The sequence below is a fragment of the Porites lutea genome, chromosome 9 (assembly GCF_958299795.1).
Source record: "Porites lutea chromosome 9, jaPorLute2.1, whole genome shotgun sequence".
NCBI lineage: Eukaryota > Metazoa > Cnidaria > Anthozoa > Scleractinia > Poritidae > Porites > Porites lutea.
Genome location: NC_133209.1, coordinates 11,760,364 through 11,785,646, shown reverse-complemented (window position 1 = coordinate 11,785,646; position 25,283 = coordinate 11,760,364). Strand labels below are relative to the sequence as shown.

At 38.8% G+C, this 25,283-nt stretch overlaps 1 protein-coding gene across 1 annotated transcript in view; it reads left to right on the top strand.

Annotated features, from left to right (window-relative positions):
* Window positions 1–23,796, top strand: part of LOC140948898 (VWFA and cache domain-containing protein 1-like) — a 40,168-nt gene extending 16,372 nt beyond the window's left edge. The window contains exons 14-26 of the mRNA XM_073398163.1: window positions 731–833; window positions 5,636–5,688; window positions 6,714–6,825; window positions 7,476–7,655; window positions 13,662–13,721; window positions 15,408–15,486; window positions 15,586–15,682; window positions 16,131–16,226; window positions 16,827–16,977; window positions 20,452–20,612; window positions 21,571–21,718; window positions 22,077–22,368; window positions 22,915–23,796. Coding sequence (XP_073254264.1) covers window positions 731–833; window positions 5,636–5,688; window positions 6,714–6,825; window positions 7,476–7,655; window positions 13,662–13,721; window positions 15,408–15,486; window positions 15,586–15,682; window positions 16,131–16,226; window positions 16,827–16,977; window positions 20,452–20,612; window positions 21,571–21,718; window positions 22,077–22,368; window positions 22,915–23,279 — 1,897 coding nt within the window. The 3' untranslated portion in view covers window positions 23,280–23,796. The remainder of the gene's footprint in view (window positions 1–730; window positions 834–5,635; window positions 5,689–6,713; window positions 6,826–7,475; window positions 7,656–13,661; window positions 13,722–15,407; window positions 15,487–15,585; window positions 15,683–16,130; window positions 16,227–16,826; window positions 16,978–20,451; window positions 20,613–21,570; window positions 21,719–22,076; window positions 22,369–22,914) is intronic.
* The last annotated feature ends 1,487 nt before the right edge of the window (window positions 23,797–25,283 follow it).

The following is a 25,283-nucleotide window of genomic DNA, read 5'->3' as shown; positions in this document are numbered from 1 at the left end:
TTTGTTCGGATTCATTGAGATTTCACCATTAACGCCGTCCACGCGTTCCAAAATACAAAAAATATTTTAGTTTCACATACGCGTCCTCTAAAGTTCATTTCCGCTCCTAGGAAGGCCACACATTTTATTGGTCAATGATGACAGCTGATAACAGCATCAAAAGTCGGTGCGTTAACTCAGGCATGACAGGCCAAGTGGACGGTTTTCAAAGTCCCGGGGGTTGTCTGCAAGCGTTTCCTTCCCAACCCCTTCCCCGCTCTTTATCTTGCGCCATTCATCGCGCGTTCCTCGTTCCTCGTTCCTCGTTCTTTTCTCCTAAACCGCACGGAAACGCTTGCTACGCAAGCTAATGATAGCTCAATCATATATTACCATAACTAATTTCTGCTGAGTTTGAAATTAAGTCTGGAAAACTACAAAAGCTTTTTATTTACACAATTAAGTCTTTTGTTTTGGTGGAAATTCAAATGGAACAATCTTCTTCATCATGTTGTCATTTATCTTTGAGAGCAGACGCTTGTCATTGATACTAGGGTAAATCCAATTTGCAACGACGTGACAAGGCGGCTATGTCGGTTGACAAAACAATGCATTTTATTTCACAGAATTTGTATGAAAATCAGTTTAGTTCTAGCCCTGCGGAGGGTTGTCAACCAGCATGGCCATCGTGACGTCAGTTGCGAATCAGCGATACATGTTATATTCTCTAAACTCTATATTCAACTCACAGCTGCACCGGAAAGCCACTAGACAATAATCTAAGAAGAGATGTGCTGGCGGTTATTGGGATGGAGATGACCCAAAGCAGTTTCTTACAATTCATTATTGACAACGTAAGTGCATGAATTTAGTTAGTTCACTCGTATTTTACCGTGCATTACCTACTACGAATGACGTTATGACTTCAAAGGTGGCGGTGATATTCATCGGGTGACTAAAGAGAGGTAACAAAGGCTCCTTTTGTAGTCTAATATAGTGATTATAATAGCTCTTTCCGGCTAAAACAGTGTTAGTCTTGAAACTTGCCCCAGTCCCTTCGCGCTAAACGATCATTTTAAGCCGAAATTGTCACTTTGTTGTCTTTTTACGGTGAAACGAGAATGGTGACCCCGTTTTTGGTGTTTTTAACTCGCTATGGTTACAAGAAAATTATATGTTAAAGAGAAAAAGAACTCTGGACAGAAAATCTGTCATTTTGATATGAATGATAAGAAACTCCGCATTTAGAGAGAAGTATGAGATAATGTTAAAACTGTCCATTTTTTTTTACACGTTTTACAGGATCTGGGTAATTTAAAGTCACTTTACATAAAAATTACAGCCCAGACAAACAAATTTGGCTTTAGTTTTTAGTAAGATTCAAAGTTTCTGCTACATTACAAGATTTTTTGGTGGCTGTAAAAGTTTCGAACATTTCGCGCGTAACCGGGAAAAAACACCAAAATGAATCTGTAGTTACCTCACAGATCGCAAAGAGTATGTTGAATGTAACGGCCTGGCCTCTGAGTATCATAAGGTTAAATGTTAAAAGTGGTGTTCCACAGGGTTCTATCATGGGCCCTTTACGTTTTAATATTAATGATAAATTTAAAAGTTTATACTATTTGCTGATGACATTAACGACTTTTTCTCAACTGCTGAAAATTTCTAATCAGTTAAAATACCGGTGTCAAAATACCGTTTAGGTTTTGGTCTCTCGACGGTGCGCATTTGGAATGCCGCCAGAAATATTTTAACACAAACAACAGCAAAGGATATGCTTCAATACAGTTCTTGTTTCATGTTGAAATTCTATGTACCAAATGGGTTTTTACAATGGTGAAGTTAGGTCAAATTTGCAATTTTTGAAAAATGCTGAAACCGTGTTTCTTCTTGCGGCTGGTACAGTCACATTTTAACGGTTTATTTAAAGTTAATAGCTGAATTATAAAGTAAAAATGTGTGTCTGTTTTGTGACTTGATTTCATTTAGAGATATTATTCCGTTTTTATGTATGAGGGCGAAGAAAATGCTCAATTTTCGCTAATTTCATACTCGAAAGAGCGCCGATTTAGAGTTTATCAAACTTTGCCTGATTCCTGAAAAAATAAAAAGCTGTTACAAGTTGTAACGTGATTTTTGAAATTAGTGTACTATAGAGTTTATTTGGGCGAAATATGAAGAAATTCAAAAATTGACGACTGTCAACCGATTCTCGAAAATTACAGACATTGGCTCTTAAGTTTATACTATTTGCTGATGACATTAACGACTTTTTCTCAAATGCTGAAAATTTCTTATCAGTTAATGGCCAATAATCTCACAATTAACGAAAAGAAAACTACCCTCCGTGCCTTGTAATATAAGAATAAACAACGAAACTGTTGAACTTAAAACATATACTGAATTAAATTTCTTGGTGTTTATGTAGATGAGAATTTAACTTGAAAAGAACATGTTACCTTAATGCTTAATGCCAGTAAGGTCTCTAAATCTATAGATATAATAACGAAAGCCAGATTCTACCTTTCTATTCCATCGTTGCGTAACCTTATAATTTGCCCTTGTCTATCCTCATCTGAAGTGTGGAATCATTGTTTGGAGATCTGCGTATAAAACTACCTTGAATAGACTTTTTGGGTTGCAGAAATGTATCATAAGAGTAATCACTAAATCCTGTGTTACAGTCTGTGTTGATGCACCAGTGCTCGATTATTCTATGACCATAATCTTCTTAACATAACTAATATCTACATGCAACAGATTGGCTTGTTCATGTTTTCTTTCAAGAACTAGAATCGCCGAAAGGCGACTTTACCTGGTCTACCAATTCAAGGGGCGATTAGGGGGCGGCTTTACACACTCAGACTACCATAAAACCTTGTCGTCGACCATTGCGTGACCTAGAATCTCATGTGAGAGTGAAACATAAACTTATTTAAACATTGTACATTTGGAAGACTTTCGTAATTATGTAATTATCAATTAGGTTGAGTGAGAGATCGAGACACGATAGAACCTAGGAAATCTGTAACCGTAAAGTTATCAAAGTAAATCTGTAGACAACCATATCGAGAGTGATTATTTGTCGGAAACCCGTTCATGACAACCTAGACTATACAGAATTATAGTACTGCAAGAAAACGATACGTTAGCCAGAGCAGACAGCGAGCAGCTTTTAAGAGAAAACAACCCACTATAAAACACATCAAGATGCACGGGCCTTATTCAACCGAGACTGATAAAGATGATCAATAGACGATAATCTGTAATTAATGGTCCACATTGTGCCCCAAGATAAAAATATAAATACGTTTCAATATTCTTTCTTTTAAATTGTTATCTTCCTTCAACCTATTAAAAAAGGAATTAGTTCGTTTGCAATTTCCGACCTGGGAAATTTAAAAGATTACTTACCGTTTTTTTTTCCATGGCTGCACTAGCCTCCCACTGAGGCGTTTTAAGGGACGAAATACGAGCTCCCCAAAAACCACCTGCGTGGGAGGCTAATTGGCTGCACGTACTTAAAAAAAATAATGTAAATAGATCAAACGGTCGATAATTGACTTTTTTAAACGCAAATTGAGTCAGCGTCAAAGTGCTGATGACACGAACTTCAAATTGTCTTTAATTCAGGCTATTCATCTCGAAGCTCAATAATTGACCTTTATATAGTTAAACGGTACATATACTTTATACACTTTACTTATACAGCGAACGGATTCAGAACACTTTCAGTAAGATACGGGTTATGTACATAAAAAGGTATGCATGTTAAAGCGAGCGGTGAATTTTCAAAGTTTATCGAAACTCACTAGTGCTAACATCAAACATGCTTGATGAATTGGCGGAAAGACAGAAATTAGGAGAAGCATAGACACAAACAAAAGCAAAACCTCTTTGCTGCATTGAGAACAACTGTAAACTCCAGGATGTTAAGTCACCAGACCTTGTACTAGTAAGTAATTTGTCTTTGTACTCTATTTCTATCAAGTTGGTATTTGAAGCTCCCGGTGAAACTTAGCCTGTGAACAGGCCTTTGGTCGAGCGGGGAACTGGGGAGAGGGAAAAGCGAAACAGAGAGCCCGTTCACAGGCTAGGTGAAACTTTGCTTTCTCGAGGCTTCGCCGCTTATTTGCCCTCTCGCCAATGTCAATGGCGTGCGAATTTCTCAAAGTTCCTGTTTTCGTTGGACCAGTCTTCTTCTTGATCCGAAATTTAGACCTCAAAAATGGCATGTGTTGCATTAAACAGGAAGAAATTAATCGGCTTTACGCAACGCGCTCTAGGATACTGAGGTAATAACTGATAGTGTTCCGATTTTATAAACTTGATCTGCCTTGACGCAGACCAGTAATAAGCTTCCATGATACGTTCATATCTAGTTCTCAAACTGCATTCTTACAATACAAGAAATGCCATGAATTACAGTTCTCAGTTTTCTAGGATCAATGTTAGGAAATTTACCATTGCTTACTAAGGCCTAGCCTGCGAAGACATCCGTTTCTCCACGCTCTTCGCCGCTGGGGACGCTCCGCGCAGAGGAACGTCTACTATTCAGCGTCAGAAAATCCACACTGGTGACGTAAAATCTGTCCGGAATCCGGTCAGAAGCGCTGATTGGTCGACGGAGTAGTTACATTGTTTCAGCTATTGTTTACGAATGACTGACAAGAGACAAAAGGCCACAAAGGTCAAATGCAAAAAGCAGTCAATGTTTTTGGAACATAGTCTTCTCTAGCAGAAGCATTTGAGTTTCGCTGGAGCTCGTTGGCAGATGAACACAACACTTTACCGAAATCGACGAGAAGACACGTAGCATTGGGCAAAATTATTCTTGGAACCCCATGACTACCAGATTTATTATGTAAACACTGATTTGCGTCATCAGTATGGAATTTCTGTCGCTGAGTCGCAGACGTTCCTCCTCGCGAAACGTCCCCAGCGGGGAAGTGTGAGGAGAAACGGATGTTTTCGCAGGCTAACCAAGGCCCAAAGTATTGGAATACTCTTCCTACTGAACTAAAAAATGAATCTTCAAAAAGTGTCTCAGAAAAGAAGTTACATAGTAGATTTTTAGTTCATTAAGCAGATCTGTCCTAAGTTAATTTCAATTTGTTGATCAATAATTGTTTGTGTTTATTGTTTTTCCTTCTTTATAATAATATTTAATTATTTAATTAGAATTAATTATTGGTCTAGAATTATTAGATTCGATAATTACATACCCTAAATTAATTTCATATTGTTGATTGATAATTATACCTCTTAATTCGCTGTTGTAACCGTTTGTAAATGGGCCTGAATCTAATTAATAAGCCCCATGGTTTTCCGCTTAGGCTGCCCTGGCACCAGAAATTGGTAATTTTTTTCTTGGTGGTAATCTGACAATAAATAAAATAAAAGAATAAAAAGAATTATGAGCACGTAGGGCGAAAACAAGCGCAGTGACCCCATATTATTATTGTAGCTTTTTCATGTCCTATATATGACTGTTAATTGTGCCAAGTTTGAAAAAATCTGGATAGTACATCCTTTGTGAGTGAATTCCCTTAACTGATCATATTGAGAAGCGAAACATGCAAAAAAATCAGTACTATTTAAAGTGTGCATTGATCTTCGTAGGATATCTTAAAAACTGAAGTTTGCCTCTCAGGTTGCTTTGCAAAGTGATATGAACACCACCTGGTATATTCTTGACGACAGCGGGTGAGTATGGTAAAATCATTATGCTCATCATTTGATTTTTATTATTTCTTTCTCAATCGTCCAATGATATTTTTGTCTACTTTTGCTATGTTTTTGAGGCCGTGTGAATCTTCGCCATTTTCTCGAGCATAGCTGAGCTACGGTGCCGTGGGTCTCTTTTGCTCGCGATATCAATACGATTAATTGACGTCAATGGTATTGATATCGGCAAATACACCTAATTGCAATAACGTTGTCTTAGAAAAATGAAAAAAGGAAAAAGCCAAATAGGAATTAATTTGGCATTTGCAGCATCCGCGCATGGACGTCGTATTTGCCTGTTGGAATTTGCTATTGTTTTAAAGGTGAAGGACAATAAAATTGAAAATTCCAGCAGGGAAATGAAACGGCTGCAAATGAATCCACCATGAGAGTGTGGCTAAATTAGCCGAATTAACTCCTATTTAGCTTTTTCCTTTTTTCATTTTTCTATGACAACGTGTTTACAACTGGGTGTTTCTTCCAAGGCTAGCTGGTTGTCAAGTCTTAGCCTTGAGTTTGAAGCCAATCGGAAACGAAGAAATATATCAGCTTTACAGCCCCGACGAAGTATGATCTTAAAACTACTCCCTCAAAACATAGCAAGAACAGCAAGATTAGAACTCGACGGATGACATCTGCTGTTTTAGCTCGTTTTTGAAAAACGAATTATTTCGAATGAATAATAAAGCGATGAATCAATTATTGGATTCGGCTTTCGCATGATTTGAAGAATTATGCAGAACTCGGAGGGTGTTGTCCGCCTTGGCCGATAACACCACCCCCCCCCCCGCTCCATCTCGATATTTCTTTAGATCTTACGAAAGCCGAATCCAAGAATTGCTAACTGATATCTAACAACAGGCCCTCAGACGGGCAACAAGTAAACCAGGATTTAAGATTTCATTTTCTTTTTGCACCAACGTATTTAACCGTGTCTAAATAAAATATGTCTATGTATATCACGAATGAGCTATTATCATTGTTATTCTCTTTTGACTTTGTAGGTACCTATTACTAAACTTGCCGAATCCCACTATATTGCAAGCCCACAAAAAGCATTTAACGGAACGCATCCCTTGGTTGGCAAGAGATTTAATTCGAAGAAATATTCTTAAGGTAAGATTTTGTTCAAGTTTTTTAAAAAATACATAGTTGCTTGGAAATACAGATTCTCTGTAAACTACTTAAAGGAGACAGTCTAAGGTTCCATTCTGTCGTAATATATAAAACGGGGCGGCATTCTAGCTCTATTAACATTATCCAAAACTTTTCAATGGTTAAACAGACTCGACTACTAAATACTGCTGTTTGGATTGGAGCTTATTAACCTCTGTATAAAATAGCATCATATTTAAAATGAAGACTTTGGGAAAAAAAACTCCTGAGCCCGTCCTTCTTCTTCTCTCGATGACTTAACAAGTGTACTTTCGCACTTTTTGAATTGGTCGAACAGTTTGCTGTTCAATGGCTGTTGTATCTTACAGTTAGAAGTAAATAACGAGGTGACGTTATTTTCTCCTGTTTTTATCTTTTTTATCATTTCTCGAAGCAACCGCGTTACTTGTTATTCCATAAACATTTTTAAGTAATAGCTTTATATCTACGGGTGCCGGGAAAAGGTGTGTTGTCTATCTATAGAACCCAAAGCTTTGTCTTCGCATGAGCAGACACATGATCACACCTATTCCAACCTACCTATCCCTTCTCATCTTTACAATGATATCTGGTGAAAATTTGTTAAAGTTAATAACATATCATATTTGCAGGTTTCCTGGTGCAATAACTATCAGCATTACACAACTGAAATGTGTTACGAACTTTTAAGTAATGAATCTTCAAATAGCACCGTCCCTTGTCGTCAGTTCTCATTAGAACCTATACCTGGAACATCTCTTTTTCTATTGGCGGTACCCTCCAAGGGTAAGCATCATTGTGCAGCCCAACAGGTCAGTATGCATAATTCCAGGTAATCAGTTTGTTCTTCCAGGTGATTGAGTCCACTTAGGACCTGACCTCATTCTTCCAAAGGGATTAGGTTTAGGAGAAATCCTTGGTAATCTTGATGAAAGATAAATCCTGTATAACTGTTAAAAATCTTTAAAATGAAGTTTAAAAAGGGTTTCATGGACAAACAAGGACTGTGCAAAAAAATATGTTATTGGTGGTTAGTAATGCGTGGCACTTGTAAAAATGGTAGGGTTGATATTGTAGAATAAACATAAAGAAAGTAAATAGAGGATATTACACGGTGGCGAGAAGATATGAATTTTATGTTCGAGTGGCAAGAACAATATCTCACGAGTGAGCGAAGCGAACGAGTGAGATATTGTTCTTGCCACGAGAACAGAAAATTCATATCTTCTCGCCAACGTTTAATGTTCTTTTTATTATATGGAGAAACCAATTCAACAAAAGCAAAAGGCGGGAATCGTGACGTCATTGAACGATACGACACTCACAAAGGTGACATACGGAAAATACGCCGCTCGGGTCCCGGATGAAGTGGCGTATGGAATCTACGAGTGGTTTAGTTCCCAGTAAATCACTCTCCTCCATATAATAAGAGACGTTACGTTTCGTACAAAAGCCGTAGAGGGATATGCAGTGAATGACATTTGCAGACCGCAGACCGCAGACTGCAGACTGCATGAGGCAGCAAGACTGTAAATTGAATGAAACCAAAAATATCGTAATAAAGGTGGCGTCATCATCAACATTACCTTTTTCCGAGAAATAAGGCCTAGAAGCCAAGTTTTATTTTTCTCGCAAATTACACCGACCTCATTCCTAAAGGAGCTGTTGGCTGTTCTTTTCGTATTGAATTAGAGCAGAATAATGTCTGCTGATGTCACAAACCTGCTCATGAATCCATAGCAACAGTCTAGCAATTTAGCCTGCACCACAGACGAAACTAAACTATGGTTATATAAGTCTGTCTGTGAAACAGCGCCGGGATCCTTATTCTACGGGAGCCCCACCTGTGTACTAGGACTTGCCTATGAGCAATGATTTGCCTATTTAGAAATTCAAAATGCACTTCTGGTAATTCGTCAAGTCCTGGTAGGATCTGTTCATTTTAGATTACTTGGCATATCCCTATTACGTACTGCTAAGATGAAATACGTCATTTAGAAGGTGTTAATTGTGCATTGCTACTTGTGATTATCAATTCACAATAATCAAAGAAGAATAAAGAATCAACGCAATTAGTGATATGCCGGATGAGTTGATAAAGGGTTGGTGAAGAATAGCCAACAGCATCTTGGGAATGAGGCCATTGTAACTTTGCGCAAAATATCAACCTTGTTCCCAGGCTACTTTCTCACTCCCACAGGATGTTATATTGTTGATGACTGCGGTCTGCAGTCTGCAAATGTCATACACCGACGAATATGAGACTGCAGAGTTCAGACATCGGACATGAGACATCGGACAACGGACAATGGGCAGTGGGTATGAAGTCAAAGCGGAGACAAAATGTTCGACTCGTCTTTTCGTGTTGTCGTTTTCGTTGTTTGTTCCTGAGCTTCTTCGTTATTTTACAATGCGACCGAGTTGGAAACTTTGTTGCTGAGAACTCGTCAAATAACTGTTGCCGTTAGTGTCGATGACAGATCATTACAAGAAAGATTGTTCGAGTTTACAGGATGTTGAGGGCGTCCTGTAATAGATATTCCACAGGAAATGCTGGAGCTCTATCTTGAGCATCATTTCACTCCAGTGAAAATTGCTCATCTGTTTTCTGTGTCGACGAAAGCGATTAGAAAACGCCTTGAGAAAGCATAGCCTGCTTACATCTCATAGCGCAATTCTGCATCTGTCAGACAGCTATGCTTTTCCAGGGGCGTAGCCAGGATTTTTCAAAGGCAGGGTCACAGAGGCTACTCACAAGATTGTCATGTCGACCTCCACGCCACGCCACGCCCATATTAACTAAAGCCAAGGGCCGTTGACGAAAATACTTTACAAAGAAACAAATTTTAAAAAAGGGGGCTTTTCGACACGATGGGAACATAAAACAACGAAGAAGCTCGTGAAAAAGTATATATCACTTTGTCAAAATGTGTAATGAGATAGCTTACTTCACTCTCACTCTCATCGAACTGTTCATTTACGCGGTTAAAAATGAGCTCTACACTTTGGTGGAGGTCGCCATATTGTCCAGACAGTCAACTAATTCATGTTATTCCTGGGCGAATTATACCTTTTCTCGTTCCCAGGCTAGCACGGTGAAATAGGCGAAACGAAACGACGAAACGACGAGACGAATGACAAATCGAAACAAGGAAACGACGACACCGGGGCGACGAGACGACGGAACGAAGCAACGAAGTGACACAAAGAAACGACAACGCGGAACGACGAGTCGAACATTTTGTTCACGATTTGACTTCATAAATGGGCATCAGATGTCAGACACGAGACGTCAGACATCGGACATCGGACGACAGAGGTCGGACGTCAATGGACGTGGATAAACGGACAACCGACGACGAACATCAGACAAATGACTTTATACATCACACTTAAGTCTTTGGACTTCCACAACTTAACGCCATGTTGTAGAACAAGGAAAGAACTATTTCAGAGTCAGTGAAACTTTGATTAAAGTCGCGCTGTTGTAAAACCGAGGTGTTTAGCAACGTCATGGTTTGAACTACACCTTTCTTTACCTGGGGTAAGTTACATGCATGCAGTACGACTTTACTGCCGGCTTTTTTAACATTGATGCATCCTCCTCTGTCTTTGTAGTCCTCCTCCATATCATTCATGGGTAACATCTATCTGAACCCGTAGGACTGATAAAAAGCCGGTTGGAAAAGTCTTACTCTTACCGGGGTTTTGTGAAAGCGTTCTTCGGCTATATAAACGACCTTGTTTTGAGGGCGGGTAGCGGAATTGGAAATAGTTGCTGATCAAACTTCGTCACGTTCAAGCCATATTTTACATAGATATGGAAGAAATGGGTAGATACAGACAGTTGGGTGAAGGGACCAAGTGACAGTGCATAGACTCAACATAACAATAAAAATATTTTGTTCAAGGAATAAGATAACAAAACCAACTACCTCTCGAAAGGGGAGATCTTGAGGTTAATCCTATATAAACGACTCTCCAAAGTAAAAGAGAAAAAATCCAAATCTGAAAACTAGATTCTAAGAATAGACTGCGTAAATCCTGGTTCATACTGTCGACATCAGGGAGTGTAAGCAAATACAAGGGCGACGGCAACGTCAAAAGAAGCCATAGATTTAATTACCAAAACATACGTGCATCACACTTTTCTGTATATTTCTTAGCCGTCACTGCACGACTACAACGTAAAATTTCCAATTTGACGCTTGATAGAGCCGTTAACACTCGACGGCAAATTTTTCCTCCTTTTGTGAGACTTTGATATGCTTCCTAAAAATTCAACTCCAGAAAAACTCGCCTATATTTCACTAATTGAGTCAGTTAGAATAGCAACCATGAATTAAAAAAAAGGAATGCATTTTATAAGTGACGTTTTTGCTGCCGTCAGTATCCTTATGGCTTAATAGACATAATGATCAAAGTAATTTTGACTAAAAAAGAAAAAAAAAAGAAAGAAGGCGGAGGCGAATCTGCTTTATGCGTTTGGATTTATTTTGTTAGTCTTTTATCGGCGGACACGACAACGTCAACAAACGCTTCAAAATAGGAAACCGTTCGCGAAAAAATAATTATTCTTTATTTTACTGCCTTTAAAGGGACCGTGACATGCTTCTGCGCATGAGCAGCATTTTGATTTCGGGTCTGGCGAACCATTTTTCAAAGTTGGCTTTCGGTGAAGATGTCCTCTTCCATTGACCCTGAGAAGCCTGAGAAAGCTATAACATCAGTATTAAAGAGTAGCATGAATTTCAGACGATTACTTCGGGTCGTTTTCTCCTCTCAGCAATGTCGTTACTGAGGGAGTAAAAACGACTCGAAGTAATCGTCTCAAATTTAGGCTATATTGAAGAGCTATCTGGTCCATTTTGGAAGTTTTAACCTCCATATTTTGTATTTCCATGCAAGCGTTGTCGAGGAATTCGAGTTTATCGCGGAGAAATGTCCGAAGCCATATTTGTTGTTGTCAGTGTTACTACTAGCGGATCAAATGAGGCGTTTAATTTCGTTATCTGGCCTTCATTTCTGTCTAAAACATTCTCCAGTAAACGATCTACCTTTACCGGATAGATTTTAAACGATAAATGTATAATGAAAGTTGAAAACTGGTTTCCTTGATACGGCCTGATTTTATTTAGCTACCTGACAATCGATCTTCTGCAACAGTTTAGTCTCTCGTGTCACTGTATGGAATCAGAAGGAGAAAACTCAGCAATCTTTTGTTTTACAGAAAGTCATGTGAGGCTTAAGGAAAGAATCCATCGAACATGAAAAGTGTTAACAGGCATTTGATTTATGACTCCAATCTTGTTGTACCCGAACAAAAGTACACAACACCCCGCGCGATCTTCATCGATGTGGTACGCTTGAAATGTTCCTTGTATCTTTGCGGTATGAGCGTATATGTTTAAGAATTGATCTTTAAAGATAAATCGTTACCATGAATATTCTGTTTATAGTCTGTTTTCTTTATGTGCTCTTCTCGATAACGGTAACTTGTTTTGTGAAACACCCGACGCAACGTGAAGGAATTTGTTCATTTGCTGATATGCAATTGAAGTTATGCTCAATTTTGCGGTTTTCCTTATTTTCATACGTTATGCAGCTACTGTTTTAATGAAATCATTTTATGATGAAGCGGTATTAAAGACACATTTTCAAACACTGCTACGTTTTTCAGCTGGTATCGGCTAAGCGACAGTGTTCATGCAAAGTGCTTATCACGCTAACCGAACGCATGACTTATTCATAATGCCCATTCAGCTGGCATTTTTAGCAAAAAAAGGTGCCTTATCCGATGCTGTGTGTTTTGGTTACTGGTCTGGCGCTATTTGCAGGCATTTCTAAGTTTATACAGGGTGAACTGAGCCCGGGACAGAGAGATCAGTAAGGCTTGTTTACAAATTTTATCTGCTGATCGGAGACAAAGGTTTGCCAGTGTGGGTACACACGTAGGTAAATGTTTGTTTCAAAGCAAAACAGGGTTGTAAATTTTATTCTCATAGGCTGGAGCATATATCTGAGGAATAGCAGAGAATAAATATAAATCATGGGGATATATAAAATCGAATTAAATGTCCGGAAGACTCCTGCGTCGCCAACGATGAATTTAAATCATGTAAATTTCCTTGCGTGCCTCTACTTCGCTTCCGACTGGTTTAGAAACAGTCAGCTACTGTCACAACTCACACATGCGCAGTATCGTTGTACAGTCCCTTTAAACTCTTGCAAGGGTTTGTCCTTATATGACAGGGTATTTCCGAACTCTCTGATAGCAGTTCTCCATTATCTGCGTGTACTTCAACCGTCTACAATCGACAAGTTCAATAGTTTTTGAGGCGCTCTGATACGTTATTTGTTATGTCGTTATATCGAAGATTATTCACACTTGTTGGTACCATAATCAACCTCAATATTAATTGAACAGAAACGTATATAAATATAAGAAATAAGTTCAGTGAGAAAACAGATGGACTTGGATTGAATTGAGCCATGATGTTATGGCTGATGTTAAGGCAAGGGAGCTGCCCAAAAGCATTGACCAATAGTTTGTATAATTTCTGGAAACCTTTGAAATAAGGGATAGGATATGTTGATTGTATTTCGAACGTAAGATAGACTGAAAATAATATCCGTACTTGCCAAACAACACGCTTTCGTGATCTTTATGAGCCTTAAACACATTTAGTTCTAGTAGTAAATTTTGACCAGGCTAAGCCTTAAATTTGACCGCAAGAAATGGAACCTTGCGATAACTTTTATCCGGTAAAAAGAAAAAGCATGCATCTGATGATCTTTCAAAACTGTTTAACTTACAGGACTGTTATTGTGGGAAAGCGTGTAACGTTTGCTCTGCAGATGTGACTTTTAAGTGTCAGGTTAGTCTTGCCCACTATTTTTCTTTTAAGGAATACTGTACCAGTGATTAAAAAAGTCCAGTGATTAGTGTATGCAACAGGACTACATGCTGTCTAATTTGGAAATAACTGGATGGAGAAAATTCCAGCCAAAACTGAGCCAGGACGTCGGCCACTGCTGTCAAAGGGCTTTACACTCTTTGCCTGTTTTTATTAGCGGAGCTCCACACGCGCGCGAAGCACCATTGCTAAGTAAATCTACCCATCCCAGAAAATTTGGTAATCACGTGACCGTACACCGACCGACCGCCCGCCGTCCGTCCGCACCACAGGGAAACCAATGTTTACTCTCACACTTTTAGCTAGTTTGGGAGCTCAAGAGAAAACTAATTGCACAGGCTACACATCAATGTTGTGATCAATTGACAGCTATCAAAACAGTGCATCCACTGACAAGTATCACCTGACCGTACCGCGGGCTCAAGTGTCGACCCATCGAGGTCTAGTATTTTTTTAAAGTTATCCGCTGACAAATTACCAGTTTCAAATGATCGCAGGCTCAAGTTTATTTTTTCCAAGGATTCATATCAAATATGTTGTAGCGAGGAGTTCACCTTCGAAAACAGTAGACACCGCGCTGGGAAGCCGGCTAAAAGATAAACTTAAGCTTTACGCTTAAAGACTCAGGATTTTTAGAGACACTTTAATACTTGTCTTCGTGAATGAAAATTGTTGTCTCTGTAAATATTTCACGGAATTATATCTCTTTTTTTGATTGTTAGTAGTCTCTCTTGCAATTTTAATCGCTTGTCCATGCCGTTTGTTTTCATCGTCCATGACCATCGCTTGCAGGAGTACTCAAAAATGTCGCGCGTATCAAACGCTTTATAAGATTACACATCGTTATAACTGAAACCATTAAATAACAAAACAAATAATAATAAATTCGCTATTATGTTGAAGCGTAACTCTGTTAAAGTTCATTCAAACACTCGACCACACTGACAGCTCGCACTATAGAAACGACAACCAGCTGGCCGTATGGGTGATTTTGGAAATTTTCTGAAATTTTTGAACGGTTTGGCTCGTCCTGAATATTGACTGAGTACAATTTGTCTTGAAAAATTGTGAAATACCGCATTCTGTCCGAGCTCTGTATGATAAATAGTACTGTTTCACCTCAAATGTGGTGTATAAGAATTATAAAAGGTTGGTTTAAACACCCCCAGATTTGTTGGCAAGAATTTGTAAAGTAAACCTGTCGAACGTAAAAAAATTTGGCGTGATTTGTTTTCCAAGAATTTGTTTTCGAGGCCTAATCTACTGTGATCTTGAATGTGATCGAAGATGTTTGCTATTTTTTGGGTGTACATACAAGGTTATCAATTCGATGTAAGATGTTTCACTCTAAAATAACTTAGCCTTTCCCTCAAAAGTCACATGAATGTGCCCTTAAATTAATGATTTGTGGATTAAAAGTTTATTGTTTGATTTAAATTATAAATTTATTAAAATTGGAGCTTCGCTTTTAGCCCTGGCTAAATCTATGTATTATTACCTATTGTATTTTATCGGATTTGATCTGCTCAGACAAACTGTCTAAACTTTCCTAAAGTTAAATTGGACAGTTTTATTTCTAAAAATTAAAATAGAATAGCTACGCTTATGATATTGGATCAACTGACTTGCTAATAATTACTACTTCAGTGCCCTTGTAAATGTCAAATGTCATACGACGAATGTGAGGATTCCGTAACAAAGCTGTGGACCTCGGTACCCTGTCCTTGTGAGTACGCAATGAAAAATTAAAAAAATGTTTTGCCCTCCATCATTACTTTTTGAATCAACAGACGGATTTAATGAACAAATTTTGTAACTTTACTAGTGCCAGCACCCCCACTGTTTGGAACAGAGGCCGAAGAGGCAGTTTTCAAGAATGCACTCGCCGCCGTACCAAGATGTGCTCGCGAATGTCTGCCAATGTACGTATATCAATGTAAATGTGAGGCATTTTTCCGTGCATCACTAGAGCGTCTATTACAGTTTGTAAGCAAGACATCCAAATAGGCGTAAGATTATTCAGGAAAAATTTAACGGCCCTCTTTCAATTAAATGAAATTGATTCTAACTGTATTTTTAAAAATTAATCAAAGCTAGTTAATTCGATTTAATTAATTTTTCTTGTCGTAGGGTGGTCAATCATAAAATATTTCTTCAAAGTCATAATTAAGAGACAGTATATTCTTTGATTATGTGCCTATATTGTATATTTATATATTGCATATTTTCTTATTTTGTAAGTGAAATGTTTTTGTTCTTGAATTTCTTTTTCGAGACTTCTAGCTTCCACATTCCTGCGAAGGGTCCAAAAATTGAATGCCTGGTTTCATCGTATAAAACAGCATTCAGTTTTTTCTTTTCTTCCTTTAGCTTGGACATGGATGAATGCGAAAAAACTTTAGGTTGTCACTGGTGCAATATAAATGCAAAGAAATCATGCAACTCAGAATGTAGAACGGGCGAAAGGTAAACCATAGTTAAACATGATATGTATATACGTTTACCCAGTAATAATGCATTATTTGATGCTTGGCTGTTTTGCCTTATACCTCTCCACAGTCAATATAGATCCGTTGCCTATTTTATTCCCCCTCAAAATTGTTTGCGACCAATTTTCATTTAAAATTGACTAAAGGCGAAAGTAATTGAACAGTGTTTATAGGTATAAGGATACTTCTTCAAAGAATTAGCTGTAACCCTCCACACGGGGCGAATCTAATGAATAAAAAATTATGTTAATGTATGTCTCCTAGTACCTGTAGTTTCATTAACACGCTAGAGCTAATTGTTTGCTCAGTTTATCAAGCATTCAAAAAGTGCGTTGGATTTGACACATTCTTGATTAATGCCAAAGTCAATTCATTTGAGTCCACAGAAGTAGGTATTTGATTTAATGAATGAAAAGTTCGACGTTTGAAACGGGCCAGACCTCCTAAATTTTAGTATTCGTTCTTGGTTTATAACCATTGTGACTGTTAGAGTTAAGACAACCGAAATAGAGAGAGGTTCATGAAATACTGGTAAGTTGCTATAAACACACAGACTTTTCTTTTATTTTATTTTCAGTTTGTCGATTGCTGTCCTGTTTCCTTGCAACAATTTTCAAAATTTGTCAGCTGTTCAAAATGTCGCTGTCAAGTTCCTTTTGAAACGAAATTTACTGAATCTCGTTTCTAGTATGACCTCGCTAAGCTTGGAAGTTTTAGAACTACAAAAGGTAATGTAGCCGCAGGGGACCGCAGAAGTGATATTATTCTAGCAGTAGCACTGACCATCAACAAAAGCACAATTAGGTATATTTATTGCCACATTAGTCTCAATCGTAGAATAGAAAAATTAAACGAGACTTACCTGTAAGTTGAAGTTTGATTGAAATTCTGTTACGTGACGTGAGGAGGGGGAAGATCACATGAGATAGCACAGCGCACGCGCCAAGTCATTCTTCAAAATGTGTGGGTTTGAAAGGGACATAGAGTACCAAATAAAGCCCAAATTTACTCAAAGGTATTTGGCGCTCATTAAGAGCAACACAGAAGTAATGTTCCATGGGAGGAAACAAAAGGGTTCGGGCATGTGATCTCCTCCCTCCGCACGTCACGTGATAAAATCTCAATCACATGTCAAATTTCGTCTCGTGCAATTTTCCTGTCCTATCACGTGACTACAGGAGACAGGTGATCCCATGAGACTTTAAAGCCTTGAACACCCACAACAGTCAACAGTGTATTCATAAAAGTTTCACTTTATCACAATAATACATATAAATCATGAAATAACAAAGAGTTGTTCAATAACGATAGCAATACGATATCCTGGCCTGTGGTACAGCACAAATATTTGCATAAAAAGAAACCTATTCTCGTATAAACATAAACCTTACTTACTAACCTAAAAGACTTCCTTATTTTGATACAATTCTTTCAACAGCTGTTTCAACAGTTGGCTGGCGCTCAGCTGAAACCTTTCACAAGTTTTATGATAAACCAATCTGGGAGGACACCACAATGGCCTCGCGGCTATACTGTCCACCTATTTTCTGTACAGAACAAAACTTCTGAAAGGTTTCAGCTGAGCGCTAGCCAACTGTTGTGAGAATTGTATCTAAACGTTCATCTTTCTCTTTGGCCTTGAAGGCTGAAACCACTCTAGTGCTATGTGCAGAAAGTTTTGTTGAATCATTTCCAGATCTTTGAAGTACAGATCTGGTTTCCAGGAGCAGTATGTGTCAAATTTATTATTGATCCTTGTTGCAAACAGTTCTATGTTAAGCCCAGGATATTCTGATAAAATTTCTTTTAAAGCCCAATCATATTTGTCAGAAAAGTTGCGTGATTGCTAATCTGCACCTACATTTGACTTCCCAGGAGTGTGAACTGCTGTAAGCCAGTTGTCACGTTTGATAGCCCATTCCAAAACTTCTTGCGCTTCACTATCCGCTTCGATGCATTTGTCGCCCCTCATGTTGTCAATATAGACCACAGTGGTAGCGTTATCTAACTGTAACTGAATATGCGCCTTTTTGACATGAGCCCCAAATGACTGGAGGGCAAATAATGCTCCGCTTGTAACTCCAGCAGGTTTGTGTCGAGATGATTCACAGGGGGTCCACCTTCTCCAACTTCTCCATCCTCCAATTTCTGACCCTTCAAACACTGTCACCCACCCCTTTTTGGATGCATCTGATTGGATAATCATATGGGGTGTAGATTGCAGTTTGGTTGTTTTGACATAAGGTATATTTGCAATCCACCAGTTATTCTTTAAAAGATGGAGGATGATAACATCCTAGGTACTTGGAATATCACTGGCACTAAGGGCCTTGGTTTGTCATGCTCCAGTGGTCTGTGGTGTAGTAGGCCAAATTGAGCTCCCTGAAGATTTGATATTATAATGCCAATTAGCCTGGCCACCTCTAAAATTTCAGTTCTTCCTTTAGAAATGATCTGCCGACAGGCCTGAACTGTCTTTTCTACCATTTGGGGAGTGGGATATTCTGTCATTTCTACCGAGCTCAAAACGAATCCCGGAAAAGTCAAAATCTGGTTAGGAATGGACACAGATTTCAAGGGATGGAGATAAAACCACAATTTAGTAAATAAACATGCGGTGTTCATGACATTGCGTCTGCATTCTTCACTCGTGTCTCCTTGCAAATTGGAGTCATCAATATAAACTAGGCTCAGATGGCCCTGATTATGTGGACTTGAATAAACAGGCTTTAGTAACTACGTAAAAATGCGAGGCGCACTGGAAAGACCATTAGGTAAGCAAGTTTATTGGTAGAGGGTGCCATTAGACACCATAGACATTTCAACTATTTCTGGCGCTCAGGGTGTATTGGTACTGTGTAAAAGGCACCCTTTAGGTCCACAGATGCCATTTAGCACCCAGGTTTCATCATCCTTATTACGATCTCTGACGTGTCCATTTTGAAATGATGGTGCGCTACAAACTCATTTCATTGTTTTAAATTAGGGATCATTCGAAAAGATCAATCACTCTAGACCTTAAAAAAAATAAATTCACCTGGTTCAGTACCAGATTCCTTGATAACCTCCTTTTCAAGAAGGGCTTGAATTTCAAGTTCAAGGATATGATGTTGCTGGGCTTTGAATACACCTGGCCGGGAAGTTCCCTGGCTAGGGGAAATCCCTCCCATAAATGAAAATTGACCCCACGCACGTATTGTGGTATATTTCGGTCAGACATAATATCACACCACGCGGGTTGAAACTCTTTCAGCTTTCCCTCTTGAAAGGTAGTAAGAGTGTACATAAATTTACCAACATTATATTAACATACCTCTGAAGTTACTGTTTGGCTGCCCTATCCTTTTTGAGCCGAAAAATCACTAAAAATTGTTCCAAAAAAATCGACAGAAAATCACGTCCAGTGCATATTTTATGGGCTAAAACGGCTGTTTTGATTCCCAAAGTACCTTCGACCACTAACATTATTTTAGTGGTTGCTGTGGTAAGAGCTGGTCTGGCACTTTCTTGCAGGTAGGCCTTTTGGCGTCAGTGATGTCTTTTGTCAGTTTGGACTGGTCGCCGAAAAGAACTTCCGAGGACGGAAGACACGTGTTCTTGCGGCGCGAAAATGCACGAATGTATGTTGCTTTAACTGCGTTAAAGCTCCATTGGGAATCCTTAACGTTTATATTTAGGTGAAGTACGTTGACTTGTCAAGTGAATGCGAAGCTTCCTATGTAAGTCTCTTGTGATTCCCTGGCTATTTCGCAAAGTTTCCGTGTGACACTTACGAAGACAACCTAGCTTTCCAGCGCAAACTGTGTAATGATCTGGCGTGTTCGCTGTGCTATCTCAAGGTTTCTCCTTTCCCCTGTAGTCACGTGATAGAATCTGAATTTAGAGCTTGTGTTTGTGTCGCATTTTTATTGAATTGAGTTTATTGCGCTGGTAAGTCCATCGTAACTTGTTTTACAAAGTGTGATCTTTAAACTAGACGAGAAAAAATAACAACAAATATGGCACTCTTCCATTTATACATTTACTCCCTCCCCCAATTTCTCATTCATAAGCTCGATAACCTATTTGAGCCAGTAAAAGTTGTGATTACTGCACGTACTATACGGCAATCTCTTCGAGTGAGGTTGCTGCTGGTCATCCTTACTTTCTTGCTTCCTAAGTTTGCCTTGTAAGGAATAAAACGTCATTCTGTTATACAATAGGATGGAATACTACTCAAGTTGTTTGCAACCAGCGTAAGTAGTGATCTCAAAGGAATGCAACAAAATATTCAATGGTTGGCAAGGCAAGGTAAAATAAGGCTTGGATCTGATTCGGATCTACCTCAAGTTTACGTTGCTAAGAGTCCAAAGGACTTCACGGAGTGAGTAGTAGTTCTCTCTTGTTGATCTACATTACAAACTATTCAGGGGCCATTTAGAAACAATAGCTTTGATGGTTGCTGCATAGGTTCAAGTAAAAGCTAGGCTTAATTAATAAATTGTAATCAGAATCAGCTTCAGCCTGAAAATTTTTCACACTTAACTTTCGACCTTTTTACAAGTGTCGCTTATATTTTTCATTCTCATACACTGCGTGCATGATCAATCATGATCAATATGACGCCTACTTGAACAGAAATATAAATTATAAACTGAAGGCAGTCATGTTTACTATCGTGGCTTTATTGCTTGTGTTTAGTACATCTGACCTCCCTAATAAACCCCATTTTTTTTCAACCTTTGACGAGAACGAGTTAGCTAGACGTTTGTTTGGTGGCCCCACAATACAGACGTCTGTATAATTTCTCGTCTTTGCGTGGAGCATTGTCTTCTATCTATTCAGACTCCACTCGAGCAACAGTCTCGATGAATATTCCCTATCTGGTTCTTATCAAACTACAAAAATCCTCGGAAGGGTCTATTGCACACAGTTACAACAACAAACATAATTTCAATACTTTTCCGTTATCCCTAGTTCTTCGGCAATTGTCTTCCTCTACCTTTTTTCTAAAGGGGAAAAAGTCTGAGAGCAAGATCACAAATCCGCCCTAGTATAACTATTATATAGCATCCAGATTTACTGAACAGAGTAATTAAACACGAAATCTACCGTAATTGGCTAGTGCCTATATGGCTGTAGAAATGTTATAAGTAATTTATATATTCGTTATGACCCCGTGTAACGTCGAGGTGGTAATTTATTTTACTCAACATAACTTGTTACAATGTTCGTTTCCGCCCCCTAAAACTGGCTTTTATCTCTTTAATTGCGTCCTTTTGAGTCTTAATCAAGTCAGTGTACTTTTTAACGTGACTTCCGTTTAATTTCTATCTTGTTAGTTTGATCATTTGCTTAACAGTGGACGGTGATCTTCCAGCGGAATCCCTTGTTATGAGTTACAACATTGAGTCTGAACTGCAATATACTCTGAACGTGTTGCTGGGAAAATCACTGGTAACACGAATCCGTCGAGTACATTTTAACAAGGTAAGATAAATCAGACATTTGTTTCTTTTTCGTTTATTTCTTAAATTATTTGAAAAGAAACCAATTTGTAACTCTTTTTTAATCAGGTAACAGAAACGAGTTCAGTAAATATATTGATAAAAAATAATCTGTTTTGGCATTTCCCGCTTGCTAAAGTTTTGTATTTTGTAATGTCATTTGGTTGCCGCCTTTGTTACAAACGTGAAGGGTGATTTTTCACAATAGTGGCATCCAGTGATATCATGCTAATTTAAAATATTTGCGTTCAGGAAAAAATAGAAGAAGAAAGTAAAAGTAACCTTACTGTTCGCCTGAGATGAGTAACAGAGGCTAATAAACGGTCTTTTTCCGGTTTTAGACATCAGTTACGTTCTCTTTGAGTAACGAGGGTTACACACACTTGTATCCAATGGAGGCATTTAAAGAAAGACTCAAAAGAGCTGTTAGATTGGGCGAGCTATCGCTCCACATTCCCCTTGCCGAGGGGAAAACTACAAAAAAGAACCTGACTGTCATTAACATCTCCGCACGTGGAACGTTCGATTTTCTTTGTTATCCATGCACACTAGCTACAACAAAAGAGGCATTTCAAACTTCCTCGCAGACAACAACGCATGGTGGTAGTGATGGTACAATGGGGGCAATAACAGGTGAGGTGTAGTCGAGTCTGCCTAATATGTGTGATGTCTGTGTATCCTATAAAACCAAAATAGGATAACAGTTGGCACTACGGACCCGAGAAGAAACAAACAGGATAATCTCTCTTGTACAAACAGCTGAGACCTTTCATAGAGCGTTTTTACACGACGTCACTACGGCCATATTGGTGTTATAAACAACTCCTGTAAAAATTGAACTCGTTTTTTTATGTAAAGGTCTTCTCTTTTTTGTTCCAATAAATTTGAATAGATGCTGACCACGTGACTACAAACGCTCCGTTCGGCTCAAAACATTGGCCAACATCTTAACTATCAATTTACATTTTTATCCTGTAAAGAAATTTTACCTGTAATTTAGCAACACCTTACACCAGAAAAAAAGGGTAGTTTGACCAGTTGAAGTATCGCGTAAAACTTTTACCCATATATGTATACGTTCCTTTTTCGTTTCGTTCTTGTAATGTTTAATCTTCGTTGACAATGATTAATGGAGTCGCAGAAACAACCAACTTAATTTGTCGTCTATTTATCCTTTAGCGAAAAGTACTTTCAACACCCCGTCAGAGAAGGACAGGGAATTAAAGCCAGGCCTTACCCCAGTGGAGATAGGAGTGATTGTCATAATCTCTATACTTGCTTCTTCCTTGCCTTGCATTCTGTGTCTGCTGCTTACAAGAAAAAGACAAAAGAAAGAACGCGTTACTCCTCAGCAAGATCTTGACGAAGATTTGTCATCTGAAATATCTCAGCTATCAGAAATTGACGCTGATTGCAACATTATTGTCAATCGCGCGTACTTACTGCAAGAAGAGTCCAGAGCATATTGTCCACCGAAGAAGGCCTGGGTCAGAGCGAAGGAACTTGCAATATCTAATCATGTCCCAGAAGGAGCATGGTTTTAACGCCCATGTTAACGCCCAAAATACATGGGGATCCCCACCGATGCATTTTGGTCATATCTTAACAATCCTTGATCGATCAAACATCGAGCCATCAGATAATCTCCGTAATAAGAATAGTAATAATAATTAATATATAGATTTAGCCGGGGCTAAAAGCGAAGCTCCCATTAATAAAACTATAATTTAAATCAAACAATAAACTTGTATTCCACAATTCATTTTTCTGACCGGGATTGTATTTACCTGCAATGTTGCAGTAGAGTTCGATGACTTTTCCCCGGTTACTCGGTACAGCTAGACCTCTTCGGTTGCCTCTACTTTCCACTTTCGTTTGGCATTGTATCCCATCCTGGTCGCCAATTTAATAGATCAACTTGTCAACAACTTGGTGTGCATGTCTGCCATGCTTTCAATGACCTAAGCAACCGAGCCTTACATTGTCCCAGAGTTCCTAGCGTGTTTAATTAGTGGCCCGTATGAGCCGCCTGCGATACTACGATGGAGAACTACCAATTTTTTCGAGAAGGGATACGAAAGTTGTGGAAGCTGAAGAAAGTGACGGTTGTGCAAATTGTGATTGGGGCTGGAAGCTATGTCCGATACTTTGAGAAAGACGCGGGAATGCTTAACGTTACCATCAGACTTGAGGTTATCCAAAAAGCGGCTCTGTTGGTAACAGCTGGATTATTACGGAACGTTTTGGCTATTTAGGGACGCAAATGTTAGGACTCCTTCGGGACACAACATATTTCAGATCAATTAAAAAAAAATAAACTTGAGCCTGCGAGCATTAGAAAACTAGTAACTTGTCAGTGGATAACTTCAAAAAAATACTTGACCTCGATGGGTCGACACCTGAGCCCGCGATACGGTCAAGTGATACTTGTCAGCGGATACCCTGTTTTGACAGCCGTCAATTGATCACAACATTGATGTCCAATCATATGTGTGCATTATCATTTCCTGTGCTCCCAAACTAGCTAGAAAGTATGAGATTGAACATTGATCGCGATCTAGTAAAACAATTAACTCGTCAGCGGGCAACTTCCAAATAAATCTCGTCACCTCGATGAGTTGACACTTGAGCCCACGATATGGTCATTTGATACTGATCAGTGGCTATCCTGTTTTGACAGCTGTCAATTGACCATATTGTGAATGTCCAATGTGAAAGATGTAGATTTACTAAGACACGCCTGAGACATCCCTCCCTTCCTTTTGATAGTCTCCCCTACCCACCCGTGCAATCTGTAGACGCGTACGTATGTATGTACGTACGTACGCTCGGTCAATCACGTGACAACCAAACGAAAAGAGGTTGACCATTTCTACGAGTATGTGGATCTGTCCCACGCGCGCGAAGCGCGCGTGGCAGCCCCACCTATAATAATAATAATGATAATAATAATAATAAGAAGAAGAAGAAGAAAAAAAAGAAGAAGAAGAAGAGGAAGAAGAAGAAGGAGAGAAGAAAAAGAAGAAACAATATATAGCGCTAATTCGGTAAAGTTCATTAGCGCTTCACACTAAAATGAGGAATTGTTAAAAATAAATGATTAAAATAAGCAATAATAAATTTACATGTTAAAAAGCTTTCAAATGGTCTCCGAGTTTATCTGGCAGTGTATTTCAGAGAATGGGTGCTGCAACTGAGAAGACTCTAAGACCATAAATTTTTAGGTAAGACTGCGGTTGACTGCGGATTGGTGTATACGGGTGAATTAAAGCCTTAAGATAAGCAGGGGCAGTGTCATTGAATAGTCATTAGTAGGATTTTACATTGGATCCTGAACTCAACGGGTAACCAGTAAAACTGTTTTAACAGAGGTTTGATGTGTTCCTGCTAGTTGGTTAATAGCCTGGCCGCTGCGGTTTGAACGCTTTGAAGGTTTTGTATCAGTTGATTAGGAACATCGTCAAGAATTGAATAGCAGAAATCCTTTTTTGACGTCACGAGGGAATGAATTAAGGTCTCTGCTGCTTCTGCTTGCAAGTGTTTTGGTA